Source organism: Epinephelus fuscoguttatus, linkage group LG8 (genome assembly GCF_011397635.1).
Source record: "Epinephelus fuscoguttatus linkage group LG8, E.fuscoguttatus.final_Chr_v1".
NCBI lineage: Eukaryota > Metazoa > Chordata > Actinopteri > Perciformes > Serranidae > Epinephelus > Epinephelus fuscoguttatus.
This window is the reverse complement of record NC_064759.1, coordinates 32,629,870-32,655,876: the sequence shown is the minus strand read 5'-3', so window position 1 is coordinate 32,655,876 and position 26,007 is coordinate 32,629,870. Positions and strand designations below refer to the sequence as shown.

The following is a 26,007-nucleotide window of genomic DNA, read 5'->3' as shown; positions in this document are numbered from 1 at the left end:
AACTTTCTCGTGCGAAAGTGCAATACTTTCTAAGATCTGGACTTAGGTTCTATTCGCATGGGACCAGTTTTACCTGGGGATCTTTAGTGATTTGTAACAACTGGGGAAGTTGTCTGTGATCTTAATCCTGTGTGAATCTGCCATGTCTGTAATTTGTCAAGCAGAAATTCCACTGAAAACTACTGACCATATTTCGCCAGAGGTCATTTGATAATGTTCGCCTGGTGTGAATCGCCATCTCAGTCACTTTGGATTGTATTTAGGTTATTTATTCATTTCTTTCTGTGCCTCTTTCCTGACTGAGAATTATAAAGGCTGTGTTGACAATTCTAGAAAAAGGTTTTCACAGTATTTTGGGTGCAGGAGGCTCATGTCACTACACAGCATGGGGACCAATTTGCAGAAACGGTAAACTCAAATCCATTGGAGGAGCGACATCTCCAAAGGTGATGAGAGGGACGACATATAACAACGTGTGGCAGAATCAATTCTGTTTGTTGATTCCACATTTAGAAAAGAAGAAAGGAAAGGTTAAGACTAAACATCACAGCTAGTTGTGCTGGAATGTCAGTAATAATGTCAGTAAATTTGGGTAAAATACAGACTTCATCTATCCCATGTGAATGCGCTGCATGAAACACAGACATGGTGGGGGTCATTTCTAAATCACATGAGGTCCCCTGGTATTACTACTCCGGTGTGAACAGGGCTTTAGTATTTTATCATTTCTTACTTAGTATCCCAAAATTTTGTTTAGTAAGTTTGACTCATAAAGACAAAATTGTCACTTATTTTCCCAGAATTTTGATCTAGTATCTCAGACCTTTGACTTAATGTCTCACAATGTTGACTTGTTAGGAGTTTTGTTTTTTTTATCTCTATAATTTGTAACATTTCAATGAATTTCTTGGGGTGGCCATGGTTCAGGAGGTAAAGCGAGTCATCCACTCATCAGGACATCAGCGGTTCAATCCCAGGCTCCTCCAGTCTGCATGCTGAAGTATCACTGGGCAAGATATTGAACCCCATGGATGAATGTGTGAATGTGACATGTAGTGCAAAAGCGCTTTGAATGGTCAGAAGACAAATGCAATATTGTTTTCTATTAGCTTCTATAACTATGCATCATTGCAGACGTGTACAATGCCCACACACATACTAACATGCTTGTTTTTCACATGAAAGGACGACTCTGACTTTGGTCTCAGCCGTGGTCTCATTATTCAGTAAGGGAACTTGTAACAGCTAAAGAGCCAGAGAGCTGGTTGATGATAAGACCTGTGACTACAACTCTCAGGCTTTATGAAAGAACTGGTAAAGCCTGATGAAATACTGTCTTTGTTCCTTCCAAAGTCTTTTAAGATTTTTTTTTTACACAATTTGTAAAAAGTTAGCCAGCTGATGATCCATAATGGCCTTCATTGATGGTGAAGACTCAAATCTTTCAGTGACAGCTTAACACCTACACTTACCTATTTGCTTAAGTGCTTAAATGCTGTCTACTGAGGTGAAGACTCTCATCATAGACTGAGTGAAATGACCAAAGGGCCAAACCAGAGCAGTCCTTTAATGCTAAACCAGTCCTGAGGGACTGCCACCTCCATATATTCATCACATATGTCGTCTGTTACAGGGAAGCAGGAGTGCTTCTCCAGCCAAACGCTGAAGTCCCTCTCTACAACCCCTTCCAACAGGACGAGGGCAGATGTTCAAGATCGCGGGACTAAAGTGGGGAAAAAGAGGAAGAAAAGGAGGAAATCTTGTCACCCCTTAAACTCACGTTCCCCTCCACTTGTGATAACACTCTAACTTACGCTAAATCCCTCGTCTCCCCTATTACCTTCCCACCCCTTTGGCTGGTAGATAGCGACACAATCTGTTGCCCCCACCCTCCCCATGCATGCGTTGTGCTGAGTCTGTGCAGTCATCATCATTAGCGTGAACTTTTTGCTGAAAGTGATCCCGAAGCCGCTCACATGTGCAGCCTGAATGACCCTCCCCCCCTTCTGCAATGGCTCTCTATACTCGTGCTTGAGTTTCTGTGGACGTCTTCCAAGATTCCTCTAACAAAATGGTGGCTAAACCGAAGCACACCTGGAGCAGTTGAAGGATTAGGGCCGGTGCGAGTCCGACTGACTCGACCGTCATTGCCGCTTGCCGACTGGATGAAAAGGCTGGGTTGTTTCTGTTTTTTAAAAAAGGAGCGGTTTTCTGTCTCGTCACACTGTCTTCGTCATTCCCTTGAACCTTTCCTGTAAACCTGTGTTTAACAGATTTTACATTTTTACGAGAGCCATTTGGTCGCAGTGTGTTTTCATTCAACCTTTGTGTGTGTTAGCTGTAGTTAAGTGTCCTGTCATGGATGTGATGTTGATCTATGTTTGTCATTAGGGTCTAAGGCTGGCTGTGGATTTTTGTGGTATAAATTTAATTTCTAAACCTTCTAAATCATATTTTCTGCAATAGTCACTGAGAAAAATAAATAAATTAGTCATTTCTAATGTATTTCTTTTTCAGTCCAAGAGATAATGGTAAACACTAATTCTCCTGTCCGTATATATCTAAGTAAATAATTTCGTAGTGCACTGTTTTCCACTTTTAAAAGCTGCCAGACTCTGAATCTGAAGCTGATGTTGGTGCTGCAGCATGATGCCAGATTCAGACCTTTCCTCTTTGCTTCAGTGTAGTCTAGGTCACTCCTTTGTCTTCGCTGTTTCCATCTCACGCACAGCACACATACTGTAAATTAAATTCAACCCTTCGCTCAACAAGTGCCTTTCCTCCTGACTACCAAAACAATGTGCTGTGTTCCCTTCTTGTGGATAATTAAAACAACACAATTTCAAAAAGGTGCTCTGTAACTAACTCTGTAGTTACACATTAAAACGGTTTCTTGGGAATGTGTCAGTTGCAAGTTTTCTGGAGGAAAAAAAAAGAAGCTCAGCACTACCACTTGTGCTGTTCAAAGCATCCGTCTTCCACATGTTACAAAGCAGGCGTGTGTTCATCTCTCCCACTGTTTGTGTGTGCTTGAGCCTCGTGGGTGCTGTGTAGTGTTCCTCTGAATGGACCCTGTGGATGAATGTAAAGATCCTCTTCATTATTGTATGTGTAATAAAACATGACCAGCCACTTAACTGAGAATAAAAAATAAAAATTATAAAACCAACTCTACTCTCCGTGTTGTGCAGTGTGTTCCTAACCTTAACGGCAAATGACTCATCGAGCTGAAGTGATGTTATTGGGTCACAGCGTCACACCAGGCAAATGTACAACGTAGTTTCTTTCACAAAGCCAGAATTCATGACTCATTTGGTATTCATCACTCATGCCGAGCTTCCAAGCTACTCATGACTGAAGCGACTGGAGCACCATTCAGGCTGAAGTACAATCACGCAGAGTATGCGTTGACAAAAGGTACAAAGGCTGGCTGTGAATGAAACACACACAAAAGATATTATTTTTGACTAATATTTCATTGCAAAACATTTTTTATTTCCTTTAAGTAAACATGTTCTCCCGCATGATTTCTGTATTGACTGCTGAAACAATGAGGGGAATGTTTACTGACATGTCATCGCTAAATAAGCACAGTGATGTACACTTGTTTGTTTGGCCGCTGCCTTAGAAAAACTGAGCAAGGTTAAGCTTTTTTCTCAGATGGATTTACATTTTCTTGCCAGAGTCCTCTGTGCTGGCAGCCCGCTCTGCTCAATCTGTCATGCATGAGACTACAGACTATTGAAACAAAGAGAAGGAGAAGTGGTGCGAGGAAACATGTCAGCCCTTAAGGCCCATTTATGCTCCCTTTACGCTCCCTTTACGTACGAAAATGTATACGTCCGTTTCAAACGATGTTACCGTCACTACCCACGTACTTCCATGCGCCCTTTACGTTGGCATGGATGTTAACCAATATATCCACCAGGGGGCAGCCCAGCGTCAAAAGTTTATGACAACAACAAACTCAAAAACAAACATGGCGACCATGGAGGAGATATTGATAATGTACCTCTTGCATAAATGACAAAAACAGAGGCAGCGTTGTAGGAGGCGGTGGTCGGTGAGGTTGTTAAATACATCGCGTCTGGAGAATGGAGAATTCTTTTCTCTAGTACTGCCGATGAAAGAAATTGAATTGTCATTTCTTCTTAATGTCTCACTAGAGCTATGTATCGGGTAGTGACAGCAACACAGCCCCCACGGTTCCCGGTGGTACTGCTCCGTTTGGCCCGTATCCGTAAGCTATATGGAAAAGTGCAGAAATACGGACGAAATGAACGCAGAGCACGGACAGAAGGCTCCATCCGTATCCGGATCCGTATTGAACGTTGAGCATAAATGAGCCTTTAGCATGTAATAAATGTTTTAATGTAAAAAATTACAATATATTAACTATTAAATACATGTTTTCTTACAATAGAAGTTCGGATTTTTAATCAGGCTTGGGCCAAGAACTACCACTGTTGGTCAGACTTGGGTCGAGCTTGGACAGAAACTGTGCGAGTTCATGTAGGGTCAGGCCTGATTTTTTTTATTTTTTTTGGCCCAATCAGAGCTCTACTTTGGCTATTAGCTGACATCAGCTCGTGGCCGGTTTCTTTACAAGGTCATCTGCTCCAGGGACACTACTGCTAGTGTTTGCATTATGTAACCCAAACTGCTACATGTAGCTACATGCTAACATCAGGGAAATGTGAACTTGGTCGCACTCACTGATGATGTAAATTTCTCCCCGATTTCAGATCATATTCCTACTGGAACATGCCTGGTTGTGTTACTGATGATGTCAATTTGTAAAACAGCGTGAAACCCGCTGCAGGCATGTTTTATCGCCCACATTCTCACGTATGTGCATGTGTCTTCATGATACAAAAACAAACAGGGACCCCCCCTTGTGAAAACATTGTTTCATAGCATTACCAGTGGTCATGAACTCTGCAAGGTACTTTTAACACGGATATGAGATTTGTATTTATCGTGTCATCTAACTCACAGCGAGAAGTGAATAAGCAAATTTTCTAATAAGAATGTGAAACTATTTGTTTATTAGTGAGGGGGTAATAAAAGGAACAGTAAAAACAAATGCAAGATTAAATTAGTAGAAAAATTACTTTAATCTTCTTAATTTATTATGGACAATAGAAAATACAACTGCAAAAAAAAGGGGGAAACAAAAGCCTTACATCTGTACAGTGGCTTTGCTTCATTACAAATGCAACATTATGCTCAAATTACATATTTGCAGCCCTCCACATTCTGGAGGTTCATCAGAAAATATACGCAATCTAACTACACTATTTACAGAGTGAACTACAGTGAAACAAAACGTCTGTGCTGCGAGTCTAAATGATATGACAACAGAAAACACAACGCTGACATGTTCAGTCAAAAACTCGTACAGCATCAAATCCAGGAAGTGCTGCTCTTCACTAACCTGTGGTACACTACTCTGGGCACTGTTTTCTAACTAAAACAAACGTGACGAACTGCAAATGACATGTCATTTTAAGATGAAATATGTACAGTATAAATATGTTAAAAAAAAAGTGACAAAAGTCTTGCAGACCCATGAAAAAAAGCTTTCTATGTTATTTTTACTGAAGCTGTCACAGCAGTACAGTTGTTTGCAGCTCTGCATACCTCCTTGTGAGCACAATAATGAAGGAACAAGACGCTTGTCTCTGGGGAGCTCTTTCACAGAATACGGTTTCCTTTGTTTCCAACAAGGTCAACATGAGAGGCACCTGCATCTCCTGGAGATGACGGGAGAATTCTCTAGGATGCCTGTGTTTATCGAGCCAAACCTCTCCGGAGGTTATCGTATTGATGACAATCAGAGAGTAGCAAAACAGATAAAAGTCATTAAGCCAATCACAGGGAACCAGACTCCCCTTACTTCACTGCTAATTTGGATAAACAGCAGGGGACTGCTGCTGGGGTAAAAGCCCTCAGTATACTGTGGAGCAAATCTATAAAGTCAAATCTTTTTCTAACCAAATAAGCTTTTTGAGAGGAGGAAAATGTTTGGCGAAGCTTCCCTGTGCAGATGTAAAACTCAATCAGTGCTTGGTACACTGTACAGTGCTGTCTGACTTGGGGGTCGGTGTGGTTTGTGGTCAGGGGAAGACAGTGTGCCAGTCTCCGGATGATTCAGGAACCACCTCTAGGTCAAGTTCAGGTGTTACCTCGACCTGGGCCACTGATTCATCCTGGCTCAGGGACACATCTTGGATCTGACCTGGAGGGAGAAAATGAACAGTGAGAAGCTGGTTTGCATGACTGACGTGCAGTTAAACACTTCTTGAGATAGGTAATAACAACGCTTTGTAAACCAGAGGGAAAGCCCATTAAAATGCATTTACAGAGCAGCAGCAGCAGCAGCTCAGATTCTGGATTCAATTTGCCAGTGGCTGTCATGCAAATGAGACCATTATTCAAAAAGCAATCTTCCTCTCCTCATTCCTCCACCATTTGTTTTAATATCTCACATTCTCACTTGCTTTTATGAAAACACCACGTCTCTTACACAAACTATATAATAAGAGCTGACAGACGTGGAATATGCTCGTTGTGAGTTGGAAATACGATATGAGCCATGCGTCAGAGTACATTCATCTTAAAATAACTTGAGCACAAAACAACAATAAGTCACTTGGGCACAGGCTGAGAGGTTCAGACACGCTTTTTCTGCCGCTGCAGGCCACGTGCTAAATTGAGTTTTATAGTGGGAGTCATTTAGTTATCTCCCTTTATTTTTGCTCTATATCTGAAACACTTCAGCCACAGATTCATTAAGTTGCAAGTGCCCGACTGTGCGCCTTGAAATCCTCCAGCATTTTTCACAAGCGATGTGACTGTATGAGAGTCTTCCTCTGTGATGCTGACAAATGTATACTGAACACAAATTTTAACGCAACACTTCTGTTTTCACTCCCTTTTTTCACAGACTTAACTTGAAGTCCTAAAACTTTTTTATGCACTCAATAGATTTATGTCTCAAATTTTGGTCGCAAATGTGTTAAAATCAGTGTTAGTGAGCACTTCTCCTTTTCCAGGTCAATCCATCTACATGAGAGGTGATTCATACCAATATGCTGATTAAACAGCATCATTGCTACACACGTGTGCCTTTGCAGAGTCACAATAAAAGGTGCAGTTTGATCACACAACACAATACCACAGATGTCGCATGTTTTGAGAGAGCGTGCCATTGGCATGCTGACTTAAGGACTGTCCACCAGTGCTGTTGACCGTGAACTGAATGTTCATTTCACTATCATAAGCTGTCTCCACTGTGGTTTTCGTTATTTGGCAGTACATCTAACCGGCCACAGAACCACAGACCAGGTGCAGCCACACCAGCACAAGACCTCCACATCTAGTGTCTTTACCTGCAAGATCATCTGAGACTAGCCACTCTGACAGTTCATGCAATAACTGGTTAGCACAACCAAAGATTTTCTGCACAAATTGTCAAAGACGATCTGCATATTTGTTGTGTAACAGCAGTTTCTTGTCGTAACCAACTTGTACCAGTGTGAGGTTGGTTGGATGTACTGCCAACTTTAGGGAAACAACACTGGAGGCTGCTTATGGTGGTGAAATGAACATTCAGTTCACAAGCAACAGCTCTGGTGGACAGTCCTAAAGTCAGCATGCCAATGGCACGGCCCCTTCCAACTTGCAACATCTGTGGCATTGTGCTGTGTACATTTTAGCACATTTTAGAGTGGCCTTTTATGTGACCATCGCAAGGAACATCTGTGTACTAATGATGCTTTTAAATCAGTGACTTGATATGCCACACGTGTCAGGTGGATGGACTGTATTGGAAAAGGAGTGCTCACCAACACAGATTTTAACAAATTTGCAACCAAAATTTGAGAAAATTATATCTATTGAGTGCATGAAAAAGTCTTACATCTTCAACTTAAACCTGTAAAAATGGGAGCAAAACCTAAAGTGTTGCATTTCAACTTCTGTTCAGTGCCGATAAATGAAACAAATATCAAGGATTAATTTGACCTGTAAAGCTATTCTAACATCATAAACATGTCTGTTATCATGTCCAGTCATAGATATAAAACTGGGAATGAGATCCTGGTATTTCCCAGGAACTCTTGCCAAAATATAGTTCAGTTTGGAAATATAGTCTAGGAACAACTCTTAACCTGCAGTAGTTTCTTCCAATTACATTTCATGCTAAACTGGCATCTTACAGTTCAGCTGTGCTCTTTTTGGATTAAGTGAAGCAAGAAGCGTCCAACCTGATCTGAACCCTAAAACCAAGTCTCAGCCCTCAAACAGGCATTTGAAAAAGTGAGGACTGGCCAAAATGTCCTCACTTTGCAAGACTGTCCTCACTCTGTTGCTAAAATATGTTTTTGGTCCTCGCTCTTTAAAAGATTGCACTGGCATAAAACCGTCTTAAAATGACAATAAAAAGATTCATCACAATTATTTCTGGGACAATATATCATCCACCAAATAGTTCTCATTACAGGCCTATGTATATACAATCCCAAACACAGATCAGACATAATTTAAAAGACCCCGCCTTAAACTGAACACTTTCTTCTAGCATCGAAAGTCTACCTTGGACACTTGTTCCGTCAGAGGCTTCCTGCTTCTCTAGTGAAAACATGTCTATGAAAGTCTTTGCATGGCTGCATCAGTTAGAAGCCATGCTTCCATAACAAAGACAAGCCGGTGGCTGTCTTTTCAATCCAACTTCTGTTTGCTGTCGGATCTGGGAGTTTGGACAGTGAGGTCTGTACTCTCCATGTGTCAGATCTCACATCCAAACACCAATTTGCTGTTCAAATTCTACACAGCTGGTTTGTGTCTGGGCAACCACATAACCACATCAAAGTTGTATTTAAGCCTGAATGAATTTTGCACAAGTTTAACAATTTTTTTATTTACAAACAACAATATCCAACCTGGAAACATATGTTTTGATTTTAACAGGCCTTTCAGGAATTGCGTGACCACAGTAAAACCTGACAAAGTGAATTCAGTATGCCCTAACTTTTTAGATTCCCACCAACAAAACAGATGCCAATCTTTCAGACATTGCTTTTTAAAATATCTCCACCTACCCAGCAGGGGGAACCTGAGTGGAAGTGTTGAATAAGTACAACAGATCTGTCAGCACTGTTCTCCTACTCCTATTCTTTAGTAGGTGCCTGCCAGGCTTTAGAGTAAGTGAAGACTCTGGTCAAACAGTGTGTGTGTTGCACTCTTGGGCCAAGGTTAACCAAAGGGGAGCCACAACCTAAACCCTACCCCAGGCTGTCAGGATGAATTAACGACTTAACATTCAGTATAAGCATCTAGAGATATCAAAGAGGAAGCTGGTCTGACAGCCTGTTCTGAGAGAGTGTGAGACGGGGGCGTGTGTGTGCATGCACATTAGTGGTGAGTGCGGGGGCGACTGAGCGCTGGCATGAGGCTCGTTCTGTGCAGATAATGAGAGGGATCATCAAGTGAAAAGTTGAGAGAGTGATAGAGAGTTAACGTTCCACTGGGGAAGGCCAGCACTGGCTGTCAGCAGTCTGAAGCACTCAGGGACACTTAATGTGCAGGGCCTTGTAAATGTGTTTATTATATAAGTTATGTGGAGTGTGTGAGACCATGAGAGCCATAAACACACACACACACACACACACCAGCACAAACACCACAAGATGGAAAAAGGGACTTCATTATAAAGTGCCAATGCACACTGATAATGTTGGAAGTACTCAGTGAAGTAAGTTGACAGAGAGACAGGGGAGAGATCATTACTATCTTTTGCTGCCCAGCTGCATGAACAGCTGGCTGTACACCTAAGAGTTTTCAGTTGGGTTTGTCTGTGCACCGGTGCGATGCCACGTCAGCTGCTCACCATAGCCGTGGGATCTCTTCATGTGGTGTTTCATGTTGCTCTTCTGGGTGAACCTGATGCTGCACACCTCGCACTTGAAGGGCTTCTTTCCAGTGTGTTTGACCGTGTGGACCTGCAGAGCACTCTTCTGGTTGAAAGCCTTGTCGCACTGATTGCACTTGAATGGCCGCTCGCCTGCATGAAAACAAAACAGAGCCGCAGGTTATTCCAGGTTCAAGCCACACATTCCATGAGCCCCCAGAAATGGTCTTATGAATATACACTATTTGAATGTTATTTATTCTTTTAAGGAAATACAAATACTTCAGTGGCCTCCCACAAATTCCCACGCGCACACACACAAGCGGCTATGTTGTGTTGTGCTTTGCCATTTCATGGTTCATACATGGTGTTGATAAAACAAAAGGAACCTTGTGTCAGTATCACTCGTAAATGAACCAACCACTATTGTTAAACTTGTGTACATGCAGACAAGCGGCTGTGATGACAGCGGCATTGTTCACACACTCCTCTGATACTTCCTATTCGAAGGCAGAATCTTAGGCTGCATAACTAGAGTCACTTTTCCTTGTCAAACCTGTCATATTATGTAAGTGCTTTTAACTGTAAATCTAGACAGGCATCACCAAATGGTGCACTGCAGTCCGTATGTGAACGGACTGACGGTTCTATCTGGACTCTTGACCTATTGTAAATAAATTAAATTAATGAGAATAAATAATAATTATCTTTACAGTGCGTCGTTCTTTTTCCTGACAGTTGCAGCTATAGACTGTGCTCGCCGCTAATCCAGTTAATAGAGCATAAGCTTCACTCAACTGAGCAAGTTAAATTGATTGTTTAGCATGCGTAGACAGCTCAGTAGAGAGAACAGTGTAAAAGAGATAACAACATGGAGCATGAAGCAACTGACCCTGCTGCTTTGATAATAATAATAATAATAATAATAATAATACATCAGATTTATATAGTGCTTTTCAAGACACTCAAAGACACTTTACAGTGCTGAAAAATAACAATGATAATAAAGTAAAAATGAAAAATGACTGTTGAGACAGATGGGTTTTTAACAGTAATTTGAAAGTCTGTAGGGAGTCTGCATTTCTGGTGTTGAGTGGGAGGGAGTTCCAGAGGGTTGGGGCAGCGGTGGCGAAGGCTCGGTCCCCCAAGGTTCAGTGCTTGGTTCTAGTGATGGGGGTCAGGAGGCTGGAGTCATTAGAGCGAAGTCAGCGGGTGGTGGAATGGTGGTGGAGGAGGTCAATGGCTGTAGACTGTGTGTGAGATTGTTTTCTCTGGTATAACCAAAGAAACATAACACACCTTGACCATGTTTGGATCGACTCACAGCTGTGAGTCAGCTTTGTTTGCTACGAACATTATTAAAACCAAGTATTGCTCCAGGCTCACCAATGTTAATGAGAATGACACTAACTCCATTCAAGCCAAGACTGAGAAAGTGGCAGGGCAGTCACCAGCCCTTTTCTCTCTCTAGGACAGGAAATGGAAATAATTGTTCAAAAATGATATAAATTATCTTACTCAAGAAGAGACTGTCCTCTTTTACTTGAAATACAGGCTTTAAAGTGCAGCACCACGTAAATTACAAATTACAATATGTTATTTCAAAGGCCTGGGAAAGTTTAACCAATTTGTGTGAACATTGGCTACTTCCTCTCACAGCCAGAAACCAGACAAGGAAGTCTAAAACTTGATGTGATGTCATAGGGTATAAAGTCTGGAGCTGCTCCATAAATTTTTAGACACTGTTAGACAATAGGAATGACATGTATGAATTTTGAAAATGGATGCTGTTCCCCTTTAAGTTCATAATGCTAGGACTAATTTTACTTATGGTTAAGAAAGCTATTTGTTTTATATACAAGCGCCATACAAGGTCTATGCATCTGTATGTTATGCTACTTTAAAAACTGACAGTTTTTTTTAAATGAAATGGAAACATAGGTGTTGGCTACAGGATGATTATTCAATGTGAGGTTTGGACCTTTGCTGCAAGGAATTTTTTGTAACTGTGCCTCTTTGAATTTTAATGCAATACCCCTGAACAGGAGAGAAATACAAACGTCAGGGGAGTGTCCTTGTCCTTGTAACTTTTTTCAATGTTGCTGAGTTAAAAAAGACAGAAAACCTGTCTTAACAGTATTCAAATGAGTGTATTCAAATGGTAATAGTCCAACAGAACTGTTATGTGCATTGAAGGCTGATGAGTATGTCTGAGTGCTTAGGATTTCACAAAGCGATGAGGCATTCAGAGCATTTAGCTGCTTATTAGCTGTGTGTGTGTATGGATGTATGAATTGGTGAGTCTGACAGGGTAAGCTGATGATTATCACAGTGTCTGAGTAGGATCCTGTTTTTCCTGTTTTGGTTCTTTTTTCAGGTCTGTATCAGGACTCTTTGATGACTTGGGCACATTTCACTTGTATTTACTGCTAACTGCAGTTACTACAAGAAATAATACTGAGGAACTGTACATCATGGAAGCTTTGTGACAATTAGGTCTGTTATTTTGGTGAACAGCTGTTGCCCTGATGCCCGTCAGTTAAACATGTAATCTTGATCATGTTAATGTTGTAATTCACTGTGGAATTTCTGACAAACAGTATACAGTTGGTGAACCACGTAACATACACCTGTGATAGAAACGTATGCACACAGCAGTCTTAAACATTCTGTAGGTGTGAGCTACATGTTTCCATGGCACTCAGATGTTTCTCTTCATTCACACAACTTTGCTAAATTTCACAGATTCATGATGTTGCACATTTCTGTTGGAAACTAAATTTCTGAAATGCCATCCTTAAATATATCCATAACAACCCAGGACCTGGGTAGTTATGACAGTTACATTATGAGAAATAATTCAAAAAATTAAATTAAAAAATATTGTGTTTTTTGTTGTGACTAGCACTACACAAACTTGTTTCATAATCCTCTTACCTGTGTGTGTTCGGTTGTGTCTCTCCAGCTGGCTTCGCTTGGCAAAGGCCTTTTCGCAGGAGGAGCAGTTGAATACTCTGGGTTTCTGAGAGCTGGGCGACGGGCCCGGCTGATGCACTCGTTCATGTTCCTGTAGACAGATCCAAAACTTCATTATACAGTTTACAGTTTAGCACACAAAGTCACTCTACTGGAATGTTGCTGGAACAAAGGTGTCTGTCATTTTGCCTGGGCAGAGACTTGATTTGAGGTTTTTTTTGGGTGTAGGGTTGTTAAATAATGTGCTCTGTTACTGGGTGGAGTGATGCAATGAGTTGAAAAATGAAAATGAGACATGGGTCAATTTGACTAAATGCTTATTTTAAATAATCAATTTTGGGCTTTATCCCTTTAAAGCTGATTATTATCTATATGTGCTTTCTGATGACTGATTTACATTCTCCTGAGACACGGCAATTCATATTTGTCCTGTGTGGGGGACATGACACTGAGGCCTTCATTTTAAACACCATGCATGCAGTCAGAGTCCTGATGTATTGTGCAAAGGGCATCCTGGGCTTTCTAGTGATGTAACACACATGGGGATGTGACCAACACGACACTGGGCGAGAGGCGGGGTACACCCTGAACAGGAAGCTAGACTATCACAGGGCTGACACACAGAGACAGACAACCATTCACACCTATGGGAATTTTGGAGTCACCAAATAACCTGCATGTCTTCAGACTATGGGGGGAAGCCGGAGTACCTGGAGAAAACCTCCACTGACACAGGGAGAACATGCAAACTCTGCACAGAAGGGCTCCCTCACCCTGGGATTTGAACCCTGGTTGGTTATCGATACATCAGTTATTAAATTCAAGCAGTCAAGTGGCAGTGGCATCGGCATGGCCTTCCTAAGTAAAACACTTGAAAGAAGATAAAGTCTGAACCCACTGATGTTCTATGGGTGATCATCTTTCTCATCAGCTCCTCAAAATGGGAATCTGACAGCGGCCTGATATGCTGACTCCCATACTACTCATTCTTGTCTTTCAATTTTTAATGAGAAGATCATTCTGATACAACAGTTCTTGGTTCACAGCGGCGCATCAGAATTATGAAATTCAGGCAGGACTGAAAGAGCAGTGACATGTACTCAGAATACCGATGTCAGTACTGAGCTGTATTGGAGACAAGTAACTGGCGACACAAAGCAGAAGGGCATGCAGGAAGGTAAATGGAAACAATGGCATAAAAAGACTGCTGGCGGCAAAAATTCTTATGCTGTCGCTGCATCAAGTTTATAAGGAGATAAGAATGCCTAGAGGACGTTTGGGCTCATTATGGAGACAGCAGTTATTAAAAGTGCCTCGGTGAAAAGTTTGGGAAAAACCTTACAACTTTTACAAAAAATAAAAGTTAATTTTCAAACACAAGCAAAACTAACAAAGTAGCTAGCACCCAGTACATCCCTCACCATGCATGTCAGGGTGCTCACTTTCAAGCAGCACTTAAACATTTTGTGAAATTGCTGTCTTTCGGAAAATCAAAAGAGAAGATCGACACTAATGCAGCAGCAGCTGGTTAGCTTAGCTTAGCATAAGGCACATTGGTATCAATCATAACCGTCCTTTAAAAATGTCATTACAACGTAGGGGTTTCTTAACATACAGCTTTAATGTATGCATGTCTCAGTACGTGTGCGTGTGTCATGGACAAAATGAGCTGGATGGTAATTTTAAATAACTAGGTAATTGTGGAAAAGAGACAAAGGATATCAAATCCCCTTCATTCATCTGGCTATCAAGGTCACGGGAGAACAAATACATATTTTCCCTCTCTGTGTGAGTCTCCTGATGCTCACTAACCCTTGAGCAGAAATTGCTTCTACAACTCTATCATTAAATGTCTTTTCATGTTTCTAAATTATAAAGTCATGCTTTTGGGTTGTCTTGTTATAACTAAATGGCAATATTATTATCCCAAGGCCAACAAAATGAAACTAACAGCACTACCAATTTATCTCTCTCATCTTTGGGACTTTTTAAAAGATCTAAAATCAGCATCGGAGTTCTCTGTGAAGACTAATGAGCAGCTTGGGGACCTAAACAGGATGGAGCTCAGTCACTCTCACTGTGACACCCACTTAATCTCAATGTCTTTACTCTTATGAAATATAGAAAAGGGAAAGCGCACCAGGGGATGTATTGAGGTGCTAATCACTGCAAGTATGCTTGAAAACAGGAATAAAGTGTCGTGCAGTCTGTCTCCATATGCTTTTATCTTTTATTCAGATGACGTTTTAAACCTCAGGCCTTTGTCAAGATCAACAATCATTTCTTCATTTCATTACTTTTTATGAAAGGTAATTACAGCTCAGCATGCTGAGGCACATTTACAAAAGAAAAAGCCGGTGGCACAATGGTATAGAGGACTAAAGCTTCCTTTATAATAAATAAATAAATAAACTACTTAATAAATAAATGAATGAATAAAGAAAGAAATGTAGAAATAAAAGCCTAAATTATCGCATACATGTACAGATTATTTGAAAATTAATAAATATGCACAAAAACAGAATAGATATAAAAGACATAAAAAGATATCCATTTATTTATTTATTTATTTATTGTAATGGCAGCTTTAGTCCTCCATCCAAAGGCCTTTGCTTAGAAATATAACATATGGTGGGGAAAGAGCTTGTGTATCAAGCCGTATCCTCCTCCTTCCTCCTCATCTGAGAGCCCCGGCATTTATGTGCTCGAGTGTCTCAACCACATGAAAAGCATCATCTAAAAAGAGAAGCACACATGCTCCTCTTCGTGATTCAGCTGCAAAGCACCTCTCAGTTTAAGTGTTTTGTTTTGTTGTTGAGAGTGACAGTTTTGGATCCTCTGCTTGAAATGCTATTTGCTGAATTACTCTTATTTTTGCTTCAAATAGTGAAACGGCACTAATTCGCCAGTATGAGATGGAGGTGCTGATGACTAAAAAGAAGATTTAAGTCGTGAGAGTTGATTTATTGTTTTTATAAAAGCTGGAGAGTTTTATTCATCTGTTTCATTCATTCACACACAATGCTAAACCTTAAATGAGTGTGCAGTGTGTTTATAGAGATGAAGCTGGATTGATATCATCATTAAATATAAGCCTTCAGTCGCTTAAATTCAAAGCTGTTCATCATCTGAGTTTACTGTTTTTACGCAAGTTCTTACCTTCAGGTGTGTAGCTCGCTTAAAGGCCTTGTTACAGAGACTGCAGACATGACAGCGGTCCTTGCCGTGAGCTTGTCTACAGTGGCGTCGCAGTGTGTTGGCATTCTGGCACACCTGATTACAGTAGTAACACTGGTTACGATTATCAGCCTCCGTCTGGCCATCCTTCCCACCCTTATGGCTGTCGTCAGCAATCTGGATCGCACACAAAGATCAGTGAGTAATCACAATTACTCACAAATGCTCAAACCTACACAAGCACTGCGGAAAAATATTTTACATTTTTCATAGAGTACTTACGCCCGCAATACATAATGTTACCCTAAAGTTTTCTGAGATTGATAAATGTGTTTTTATATCTTCCAGGCAGCCCCTGATTACTATTCATGTTGGCAGTGTTTGCTTGAGATTCGTAATCCATCACAATGGATTAGAGTGCTGCCATTTTAAGCATTTGCTGAATCCATCAATGTAAAAACCTCTGTCAAACTCAAATTTGACAGTCCCCTTCCTCGGATATCTTAGATAGCAGACCACACACACACACACAAGACAAATACACTCACGTTGTATCCATTGTCAGATGCTCCGTTTGTGGATTGGGAATGGTGGCTGACCAGTATGACCTGCTGGCCTGAACTTGCTGATGGTCCGGGGTCATTCAGCACTGCGGGAAATGTCTGACCCTAAAGATCCAAAGATACGCTGGTTAGGCAGCTGAAAGACTGGATGATGTCAGGTTTGATCATTAAATGTGTAATAATAATAATATTTCCATTCCACAGTCAGACAGTGTTGAGAAATACATTTTAAACCAAGCTGAATTTAAATTAGTCATGATGCCAAATAATGGCGATTGATGGCCTCTAAAGCTAAGTGTGTCACTGTGTGTATTGTTCTTGGTTCTTGGTTTCTTTACCTGTGTATTGATGTTTAGAGTAACACCATCCAGCATTCCCTGAGCATCTGCCAAAGTCAGTGTAACGCTGTCATCACTGGCCACGCCTCCTGGTGACATCACTAAGCTCTGGGATGCAGCAGTATGTGACAGGGTGGTGCTAGGTGGCAGGCTGGAGACTGACAGATGAGAGATAAAGCACAAGGTTAGAGTGAAACACAAACTATAATGCTAGGGCTGTACCGGACACAGAATTATGTCAGCAGAATCAGATTTGGCTGTTCAATATATTCATTCATTCATTCATTCATTCATCTTCTAACCGCTTCATCCTCTTGAGGGTTGCGGGGGGGCTGGAGCCTATCCCAGCTGACATCGGGTGAGAGGCAGGGTACACCCTGGACAGGTCGCCAGACTATCGCAGGGCTGACACATAGAGACAGACAACCATTCACGCTCACATTCACACCTTATCCAAGTTATCAATTAACCTAGTCCCCATTCTGCATGTCTTTGGACTGTGGGAGGAAGCCGGAGTGCCCGGAGAGAACCCACACTGACACGGGGAGAACATGCAAACTCCACACAGAAGGGCTCCCACGCCCGGGATCGAACCGGCAACCCTCTTGCTGTGAGGTGAGAGTGCTAACCACCACACCACCGTGCCGCCCACTGTTCAATATAGAGTTTGAAAATTTGAACAGGTTTCAGAAGGACGTTCAGGGTGACAGCAACATTAACGTAATGTAGTGAACAAGTCCAGTCAGTGCTCCAAGCTAATGCGTGCTGAAAATGCTAGATCTTGAAACAGTTTTTTGCCGACACTAGATATCAAACAAAAGCCAGAGACTGTATCTTACTAAGTTGTTGTCACCTGTAAATTCACCACCTCTACAAAGAAGGCAGAGGATAAAGCCATCTCAGAGCATGACTGGGCAAAGCCTGTCTTCCTACAAGCAGCCTTGTCTCACTCAGACTCTTCTTGGGTCTGGGTCTGCGGCTGTCTGTACCAGAGAGCAGCTGAAAGTGAGGAGCGCTTACTTTGCAGCTTAATCTTGGGACCAAAATGTCCCCAGAAGTATACTTCACACTGACTGACAAAAAAAGCTGCTCAACTTGAAGCAAGAAAAGGCTGCTCCACTTGAGGAATCTCAGCGGGCTGAGAAGTAGCATTAAACTAGCAAGAACATGAGTGGCTTTTATTTTAAAACAGCAGCACTGTGTAATAGCCGATCAGTTTCAAATACTGCAGGGAGTAACAAAACAAGAAACAGCAGCCAGAGTTGGATGAAAAGCTGCAGGCGAGAAGAAGTCGTGGTTGTTTATGGCATGGAGGAAACAGGTCATATTGAGTCCTTTATCAGAACAATGTAAGAATGTTTCACTCCACTGTAAAAACATACACCTTTTCTGTTCTGTTGTATTTCTGAAAAAGTAGCTGCTCAAATGTGTGTTTGCTGCCCCCATAAATTCTTGGATCTGTTGTGTTAAACCACCCTTGCTGTCATCACTAGTAATTGTGTATTTTGCCAAATTAACCAGAAATGCAATTGAAAAGATTTATGAATTGCACTGCCAGCAGTTAAAATATTTTTTCTATTAAGCAAATGCAAATTTGCCTAAAAGTTGCGATGCTCCAGCAATACTTTTTTTCCTTCCCTTCAAAAGAGCATTTCTGGAACTCCATTAAGAACCTAATTTGACAATAAAACTCTCCATTTACAGCCTTTTACTAATGAAACGAATCCTTCTTAGAATGACAGATGGTTTCATTCAGATTCAGATTAAGTTGTTGAATAAAGTCCTCCGATTGTGCACCAGAGTGGTTGCTATGGTTACAGGCCTCAATGTGAAATATGGACCAGTGGTTGCAGGGCATGGATTGTTGTGATGGCCACAAAAGGTCTACCTGTATTTGATGAAGTGACTGCTGTCAGCCAGCTAAAAAACCCTTTTAGTGCTTGGCTCCCTGATTAAGAAAAATAATAATGACATATTCACTACTTTGGTCAAGTAGGAACCCTCATTATAATAGCAGTGAGTAACACCGCACAATATTTGATTCTCACAAAAAGGCCAACACGGGCCCAGTACAGTTTATCAGTCAAAGCGCAGGTGAACCATATTACCATACAAAGTGACTGGAATACCTCAGTCTAATCAAGAAAAGCAGAGATGCTCTCGGTGTCTCGGTGAAGCAGTGGGAATGTTTTCCACTTGAGTTGAGAGGGGAGGATAATGAAGAGAGTGATGAGACCGGAAATCTGATTAGGCTTCTAGGTGACAAGCAATCCAGTAAACAGAACAATCAGGAAGCCATCTCTATCAAAACAAATCACATTTGCTGAATTCACAGCACACAAGCCCTTTGCTTTCTGATCACAGATTGGTCTGCACGGTTATTAAGTGACTAGAGTTTCCAAATTACATGTACATCCTCTTGACATAGGCATGGACAGGTTGGCCTCTAGTGTGACACATAACATACCTGCACCACTGTCTAAACAACAACAATGGCATCAATGTGTCAGTAACAATCATTTACCGTCCCTGTTATATGGCAGTTGATCTGGTCCTCTGCTCGGAGGGTAGGAGCTCTTAGACCTCATTGTTTTTTTTTTTTACCAATTTTCAGACATTTACAGTCGCTGCTGTTCTTCTTTAAGTTAGCCGCTAACTGCTAACAGATACTTTTTAAATCTCCCACAGTAGGTCGCACCCATAACACGTCAATAAAACGTCATGCCCATGATCCCGTCCCATAGACTGCACAGGACAGACTGGAGCAGTGACACTGAGTGGAGTGAGTCACCATTTCAGCGCTTTTACTTCCTCACATGGTGGATTAAAGGCAAGACCACTCTGTCCCCTATTCTGCGATCGCACCTTATATGCAGCATGGCGAGGCAGCATAACGGCGTGATATTAATTCTGGCCTTGAACAGGTATTGTAAAGAGGTTACAGAGTTAGTGTTAATTAGCTAGCTAGCTAAAATCTGCAGTAACATTACAAAATTGACAAACCCTGGCTAAAAAATAACAAGCCTACTCAACTGTGTGAAATAGAGAACCCATTGTTTCGAAAATGTCTTCTAAATTTGAGTGATAAATCTGCCATCGCTGTACACAGCATATTTTGTGTGCAAGAATGGAAAGCTTGACATGCAAAGCTAAAGTAAACAAGTCGGACAGACGGAGTAAACAGTCCATTTGGTGTGCCAGAGCAGCATTCACTTGATCACCACATGATCTGACATTTGGTGTCAATTAACATTTCTGTGAGATGTGTGGACCTGGACAAGCCCTGTTAAACCTTAAAAATCTATCTGGCAGCTACTTCAGCTTCACACATACACTTTGATGACTCCATAGTGGAGGGCACACACCTCAACATGCCATTTCATGAAAAAGGGCATTGATCGAGAGGGTGTTTGAGCTTCTCCATCAATACGTTAGTTCTGGGATCTATCACTGGTGCTGGGGGCGAGGGAGGGTCCTTTTGAACCTTTAAAGTAATTCAGCTCTCACTTGTACTCTCGGGAGCCTCAAACACTTTTTCACCTGTCATGTATCCTTCATATTTGAAGTAGCTACAGATTACTGCTGATTTGGTAATCTCTATTCTTTGCTCTTTACCTGTCATACCTGCTGGACAGAACAGGCTTTGTGTTCAGTCACATTAGAGAGAGCTCAGTCCTTCTGACAATGTGATTCATTGAGTGTTGTTTAAACCAGCGAGAGGGTGAGACTGGGCCTGAGCAGTGGCTTACAGCAGTACGCACAAGGACCTCCCACTTGGTGTGCATGCTCATTTCCTCAAATGGCAGGCAAGGTAATCGGTTCTGCTCAAGTGGATTATTGTGGTGATATTTGCGCAACAGCCGGCTTTGTTGCCACACCATTGGCTTGGAGTGGTGGCCCTGAGTCGAGTGGTGTTATGAGTGAGTGGAGCAGGTCACTAATGGTGGCTTGATGCAGGTCACAGAGGGCTTTTGTGTGCATGTACAAAACTCACAGTGAAGCTGTGTGTGAAAAAGTTGACCAAAAAAGTGAGGTTGGTTTTTTTTGTAACCATGAATTTCTTAGAAGCCTTTTGTGCATTTTGTCGAATGCAAATATATCATTCTGGCAGATGGTAAATAAATTAAATTGGATAACTGTGAAACGCACTCACTAAACCTGCGACTCATGTACCAAATCCCTACAAGCAAGCAAGCAAGCATAATTTCAGCTTTACACTTAGTTTTTAATTATTTTGGATAAAACACTACACACAGTTATGTTACATTAGGCACAACATGCAAAATTATAATCACTTGTGTTCTTTTGGAAAGCAACACCAATAACAACGCCAAGTTTTAATTACTAATTACTCACAGCCTACTCCTCACAAGTGTAAACACTAGTTGCTCAATTTTCCACTCAGAAATCAGAGCTTTAGCACCATTAAAAGGCCACAGATGAGGTGTTCTGTTCTGGAGGAAAATGGAGTTCAATGATGAAGCACTAACTAGTGGTCAACAAGTGAGAGGGAGAGAAGAAGAGAAGGACGAGGACGGACAGGCTTCTCATTGGTTAATCATGTGCTTAGCCATGGATTGAGTATGAGGGAGGCTGGGAAGAGATTTCTGCCCAATCTGAGCTGCTACACAGTCGCATCTATCATCCGTACATTCACTAATGAGAACCGGTACATTACCTATTCACAATTTGTATGTATACTGTATGTCTACAGTTGTAAGACAGCTGTAATAAACCCTCTGGGGAGTAGCAGGATTCTCCTTTTCAGTAAAAAAGGGAGTGAGATGTATTTGCTTACGGTCACAAACTGATCCATCTCGTCCTCTTATCATAGAGTCTGATCTGAATAAAGAGTGAGTGATGTCTGGCAAACCTGAGAAGAAAGGTGAATTGACCTCTCCTTGAGGAAGTAGTTACTGTGTGAAACTGTGTTTGTATATAAATGCATGCTAAAATACTGCAGGTAGCAGAACAGGAGGGAAGCTCCTTCATGAGCAGTGAGTACAAAGCCAGGAAAAGAGAGAAAACAGTGACATAAAGTCTGTAACATTTTTTAATATGAAAGTTTTGATAAGAAGGTGCATAATTTTCAACTTGTGGAGTGCTCTTGGATTTGCAGCACCTTATGGAACCCATGAAACCTGCTGTGTGAGCAAAATTTGTCCTGCCAGACCAGATTTGGCTGTGGCATACTGACTAATCGCATCAGAGCTGAGATGCCCACAGTGTTGAAAACTAAGTTTACAAAATAACTTTTCACTGTCTAAGTCTGACTGATGGGCCCCTCTGAAAGTTATTTCTGCAAACACCACAGGAGAGAAGTAGTCACACAAAAACACACATATTTCTATGCCAGTCCTAACCTGCTATTCCAGTGTTGGCCGGGCTCTGAGGTAGGAGGTGGTCATTGGTGATAGTCAGGGTTGCGCTGGTGGGCTGGCTGTTGAGTGGTGATGCCAGCCTGATGCTGCCGTTCAGCTCAGCACCATTAGCATGGCTATGCTGCGGGAGCAGATCCTGACCTGTAAAAGTATGGGGGAAAGCCGATTTTATTCAAGAATTCAAGAAACTATCTACAGTTTTGAATTTTCCAAGGATGGTAAGATGCTGAAAATGACAGTTTGCTTGAAAGCCATTCACTGGGCTCTATGCTCAGTTATTTTCCAGTGCCTCTAGTGAAAGAAAAAATCAATTGCTAGAAATACTCCACTGAACATCTCCATCCATTTTTAAGAGAAAGACAAACAAAAACAAGGGTTTATATAACAATATAACAATATATATTGCCTTTAGTCTAAAGGATCTGAAGAGCAGTTCAATAATTTTATCACAAAACTGAATGAGAGTCCAAGAAGTTCCCAGATAAAACACTCAAACTTCTCCAGTCATGCAGTCAGGCATGATCTATCTTGGCTTAAGGGGGCTCAACGTACCTCTACGCTTTGGATACATCATATATCCCCAGCTGATATACACCCAGCTTAGACGGGGGGTACTTCATGCTGGACATGATGTACAGAAAAAGAAACTGGATTGTCAAGAGGATGTATCACTCAAAACCTCTATTACTGAGGCTTTTTATCTTGATTTGTGAGGCCGCTTCAAAATGAATCTATGGGCTGTGAGTTATTATTGCGTCTGCTTTTTTCTTTACCGGTATACGTGTTCGCCTGAGTGAGGTAATCAATAAATGTGTTCCAGGACCTTGAGGGAATTTTTATTTCATCTTTGTGTTATTGATATTCTGCACATGTGAAAAGACAATGTTAGTGTGTACAGTATACAGCTTCTTTTTTTTCCTGATAGACCAACATTGTAGTGATCCACACCTGATATGGTGAGTGTGATCTCCTGAGGATTTCCTGCTGCAGCGCTGGAACCAGAAGCTGAGGCCTGGGCCTGAACCTGGGTGAGGGCTTGCGTCAGGCTGGAGCTGTTGATGGTCAAGGTGAGCTCCTGACCGCTGGTGCCTCCGGTGACCAACCCAGAGCTGCCCATGACATGGCTTAGGTCCTGAGAACCTGCTCAATCCACAGGAAAGCATAGGTTTGTGATTCAACTCACATCAGAGAGTGTCTTGTTATTTTTCTCAGCCGAAGCTGCCACACATACCTGTAGCATCCTGCTCAGAGAGGCTGGCCATCGTGACCTGAGCAGGCGTGATGGTGGAGGGCTGCAGAGCCAGGCTGGTCAGTGGGTGGATGACGACATTGGCGGACACTGAGGGGTCAGCTGTGGACATGAGCTGGCCGCCAGAGTGGGAGACGAGTCCGGTGTCGACACTCAGGGGTTGAGAGAGGAGGCCGCCTTGTTGTAAGGTCTGCTGGAGGAGGGCTGGGTCAATCTGGAAGCAAAAGCATTAAGTCAGATGAAAGAGGAAGGGTGATGTGGAGGATGGAAAGGAGAGTGAGACATATAAATGTATGGCCACAGCCATAGGGAAGATGGTTGCTTTTTGAAAAAGCATCAAGGAAAATTCCACCCACTGCCACGTTGTGATGAAAAGCTGTGATATAATCTTTGGCCTACAAGCTTTCACTGAACCTACCTGTATGTCCTGCATTTTTTGGGACACTACTTCTAATCTATTCTAGCGTGTAATGTATGAAGTTTCTAACATGGAAACTTTTCATGAGTTTTGAAAGAGGATGAGTCGCATCACTGTCTGAACAAATCCCAATATCCAAATGTCATTTAAGCATTAAAAAAACGGAGTGGATTGGAACCCCAGTGTGCAGATCAGATGCGTCGAAAACAAAAATTTAATTTATTACTTTTACAGCTGACTGAACAAAAACCCATCATCACTCAATGGATCCCCTCACAGCAGCTCTGCTGAATCTTGTTCTGGTGCTCTTGTGAGACTGTAGGATTTCTCCTCTACTAGACTCCTCATTTTGGTTTAGTTCATATACCTTTGACATTATGGTCAAGAATCACCCAATCTACCACTGTGGAGCTACAGCCCAAACACTGCTCCTATGGCGATGCAGCTGCAGTAAAAAGAAGCTCATTAATAACTGTTTTAATGTCTTAATTCAGTAAACACATTTCCACACAGCAACAAACAAACCCTAATCTCTTGATTACAAACACATCTTCTTATAAGTAATTAATTATGACATGGTGGTTTTTAATTTTTTTTTGGTTGTTCTGTAAATGAAATGTACAAGTGAAATGCCCTTTATTAAGAATTACTCTACCTTTAATAAAGCTGATGATACATCAACACATCTAACAGCAATTTTGCACAAACTAATCTGTTTGAGTAATTGAGTGAAATGGTTCGGACAAAATGATATGCACCCCAGGAATAATTCAAGTGTCTTCTGCTTAATTACATGATGAAAATGAAGAAACAACAAGACAGGAAGCTTTGTGATGTTACTAGGGAAACAGGCTGCAGTCTTTCTTACTGACCTAGAAAGCCTGCAATTACAAGAGCTTTGACACACAAAATTAAAGCAAAGAATTACAACCTGATGTTTAATTAATTAAAGACAACAGTGACACTGATTTGGCTAGATGTATTCCTCTTTTCACTTAGAATCTCTTTCTTGATAAACATTATGTAAGTATCAGACAGTTTTTCAACATTTGCTTTTTGTAAACAGAGTGCATGTTTTTGGAAATGCTATAAACAAGGAAATGTTTTATTTCCCGACAGGTTGGGTCCGTGTTGGGTTCGGGTCCAGCAGAAAATCTAAGCTCTAATGTAGTGTGTTTATATAACGTGTTTCATAGCATAATAGTACCATTACATTAGCATTGTCATACATAATGTATAGTTACACTAAACATATTAAATAAAACATTTCCGGCCCAAGCCCGAACCCAACACGGACCCAACCCGACAGGTTGGGTCCGTGTATGCTACAGTGTCACTATATGCTACAGTGTCTGTGTAAATGAATATTACTCTCTTGGCTCATAAGCCCTTGAAAAGCATTGCAGAAAATGACAATCGTTCTGATTTCTAATATATTATTATAGATTTCAGGCTGGTAGTTTTGTCAATGAGGGTTCATACTCTCGTAAGTAAAAGGTTTGGGTCATGAGACTTGTACGATTTAAGAAATAAACTCATGACAGAGAGATAACTACTGCAAGTCATGCTTTAAACATATTTGACTCAATGAAAATATGCTGCAGAGCACAGGCTCAGTTTTCTCACACCATTCACTAAGAACTTGATTCATGACAAACAGAGAGGTCACCAATTATCCAACATTACTTTTTAGCAACTTAAGGTCAAGGTGATGATGACACATAGAGCTCACTAATAACACAATGTGTGTAACCTGTAGTGTGATGTTGTTGATGTTGCTGGTATCGATGCCAGAGATCTGGACGTTGGGGCACACCAGGTTGGCAGGAGTCAGCTGCAGGTGGATGCCATCCAGTGTGGTCAGGCCGTCTGGGAGAGACACAGTCAGGTCTCCTGCAGCTGCAGCACACACAGACACACACATATTTTCATATTTCACTTTTCTGGTATAATACTCAAATTGTGCTAATGTTAAATGTTAATTAACCTTCC

The 26,007-nt window shown here is 41.5% G+C and overlaps 2 protein-coding genes across 2 annotated transcripts in view; one reads left to right on the top strand and one right to left on the bottom strand.

The window, feature by feature from the left end:
* Positions 1-3,169, top strand: part of LOC125892764 (myelin basic protein-like) — a 91,934-nt gene extending 88,765 nt beyond the window's left edge. Inside the window, 1 exon segment of the mRNA XM_049582973.1 lies at positions 1,634-3,169. Coding sequence (XP_049438930.1) covers positions 1,634-1,666 — 33 coding nt within the window. The 3' untranslated portion in view covers positions 1,667-3,169.
* Positions 3,170-5,142: 1,973 nt separating this feature from the next.
* Positions 5,143-26,007, bottom strand: part of LOC125893322 (zinc finger protein 236-like) — a 73,277-nt gene continuing 52,412 nt past the window's right edge. Inside the window, exons 23-32 of the mRNA XM_049583913.1 lie at positions 25,769-25,914; positions 23,580-23,811; positions 23,297-23,488; positions 22,331-22,489; positions 16,968-17,125; positions 16,615-16,734; positions 16,049-16,243; positions 12,851-12,980; positions 9,893-10,066; positions 5,143-6,241 (exon numbers count right to left, since the gene is read on the bottom strand). Of these exons, the coding sequence (XP_049439870.1) occupies positions 6,120-6,241; positions 9,893-10,066; positions 12,851-12,980; positions 16,049-16,243; positions 16,615-16,734; positions 16,968-17,125; positions 22,331-22,489; positions 23,297-23,488; positions 23,580-23,811; positions 25,769-25,914 (1,628 nt within the window). The 3' untranslated portion in view covers positions 5,143-6,119. The remainder of the gene's footprint in view (positions 6,242-9,892; positions 10,067-12,850; positions 12,981-16,048; positions 16,244-16,614; positions 16,735-16,967; positions 17,126-22,330; positions 22,490-23,296; positions 23,489-23,579; positions 23,812-25,768; positions 25,915-26,007) is intronic.